The sequence below is a fragment of the Haliaeetus leucocephalus genome, unplaced genomic scaffold (genome assembly GCF_000737465.1).
Source record: "Haliaeetus leucocephalus isolate CR32 unplaced genomic scaffold, Haliaeetus_leucocephalus-4.0 Scaffold605, whole genome shotgun sequence".
Taxonomy (NCBI): Eukaryota; Metazoa; Chordata; class Aves; order Accipitriformes; family Accipitridae; genus Haliaeetus; species Haliaeetus leucocephalus.
Genome location: NW_010973041.1, coordinates 942,458 through 944,000, shown reverse-complemented (window position 1 = coordinate 944,000; position 1,543 = coordinate 942,458). Strand labels below are relative to the sequence as shown.

At 58.5% G+C, this 1,543-nt stretch overlaps 1 protein-coding gene across 1 annotated transcript in view; it reads right to left on the bottom strand.

The window, feature by feature from the left end:
* The window catches only part of FOXE1 (forkhead box E1 (thyroid transcription factor 2)), a 14,566-nt gene extending 14,057 nt beyond the window's left edge, over positions 1-509 (bottom strand). Inside the window, exon 1 of the mRNA XM_010578166.1 lies at positions 444-509. Within this exon, the coding sequence (XP_010576468.1) occupies positions 444-509 (66 nt within the window). The remainder of the gene's footprint in view (positions 1-443) is intronic.
* Positions 510-1,543: the final 1,034 nt, after the last annotated feature.

Below are 1,543 nucleotides of genomic sequence, written 5' to 3'. Positions count from 1 at the left end.
GGCATCTCCAGCGCCTTCCCCTCTACGGCTCGGCGGTGCCTTTGGGGCCGGCGGGGTGAGGTGAGGTGAGGTGAGGCGAGAGGTGAGGTGAGGTGAGAGGTGAGGGGCTGCCGCTGTCTGTCGGAGGGGATGCTGCCGGACCCCAGCACAGGGCAGCCGGCTCCGGGCAGCGTCGCCCGTGGAGCCCTGCGCTCCTTCGCGGGCGCGAAGCGGTAGAAACCAACGGAACGTGCAAAAAGCCCCAGTGGCAGGTCTCCCTCAGGAGAGATACTGAGTGTGGGCTTAGGCGGTGCGGTTTGCGTGCAGGGCTGCTACGTAAATTGCACTCAGGCTGGGGGCCTCACCTCTGGTACCCAACAGCAATTCAGCACAGAGCTGGGCTCCCGTGCCCCTGGTTTACCCCTGATCTGACCTGCTTGTCCCTGATCCTTGTGCCACAGGACCTGCAGGCACATGATCCTTCCAATCAGGAAGGACCCTGGGCTCTCCGTGGGCTGCTGCTGGGACATACTTACCTGCCAGCTCCCTCCTGCTTGCTCGTATACTTGGGGCTGGGGGTCAGACCCCAGGACTGGGGGTCAGAACAAATGCCGTGAGCGCTCGGGACTCGTACCCTGTGGCACGCACCTGCGGGGCTGGGGTAGCACAGCCTCCTCGCCTGCTGGCATGGTGATCCTTAGGAGCCAGAGGATAAATGGGATGGCAGGAGGTCCTAGGGGTGGGATGGGGAGGGTCAGTGTGCGCGGGTGCGCACAGGGATGCGTGTGCGTGGGAGGGTGAGCATGCACAGGTACATGGGTGTGCAAGGGCACTGGTGTGTGGTTGAGGATGTGCCTGGGAGTTTGTGGGTGTGCACTGACATGCGAGTGTGCGTACAAACACATGCTAGTGTGCACAGCTGTGTGGCTGGACCCAAGGCATGAGTGTCCACAGGTATGTGGGAATGGATGTGGGCAGGTGTGTGTGCAGAGGAATGGGGGTGCAGAGAGGTGGATGTGCATAGTTGTGCAGGTGCTGTGCGTGGCTGTAGAGCTGATCCTGCCCACATCTTGGTGCCTCCCGCCAGTTCTCCCAAAACTCGGATCACCAGCGTGCTGCTGAGTCTATCTCTGTGTGAAAAGCTTTCCCAAAGCCCTCTTGGCCATTGCACAAATGGTGTTTAAGGGAGCAAGGGGAGGTGGGAGATGTTCATCCTAGTGAACAGGGCTCCCTTGAAGGTTTCCAACCATGTTGTTTCTCTGCTTGGAGAAAAATGTGTGTGAGGATCCATTTGCACACAGCAAACAAACCCCAGCCCCGGTTTCTAGCTGAATGAAGGGACCCCAGAGTCTTTGGCCACCTGCTTATTTGTGCAGCTTCCCAGTGATCTGGGAGGTAGTAGAATAAACTATGGTGCTAGCAGAATAAACCATGAAGTGGCACTCTCTGAGGACCCATGTGTGCGGTCGCAGAAGCTGAATGCAGATGTGTGGCAGAGTTTCAAATCACATGCTGTAGAGTTTGTGCCAGGACACAGAAGAAAAATCAGCCTCCCGTCGTGACA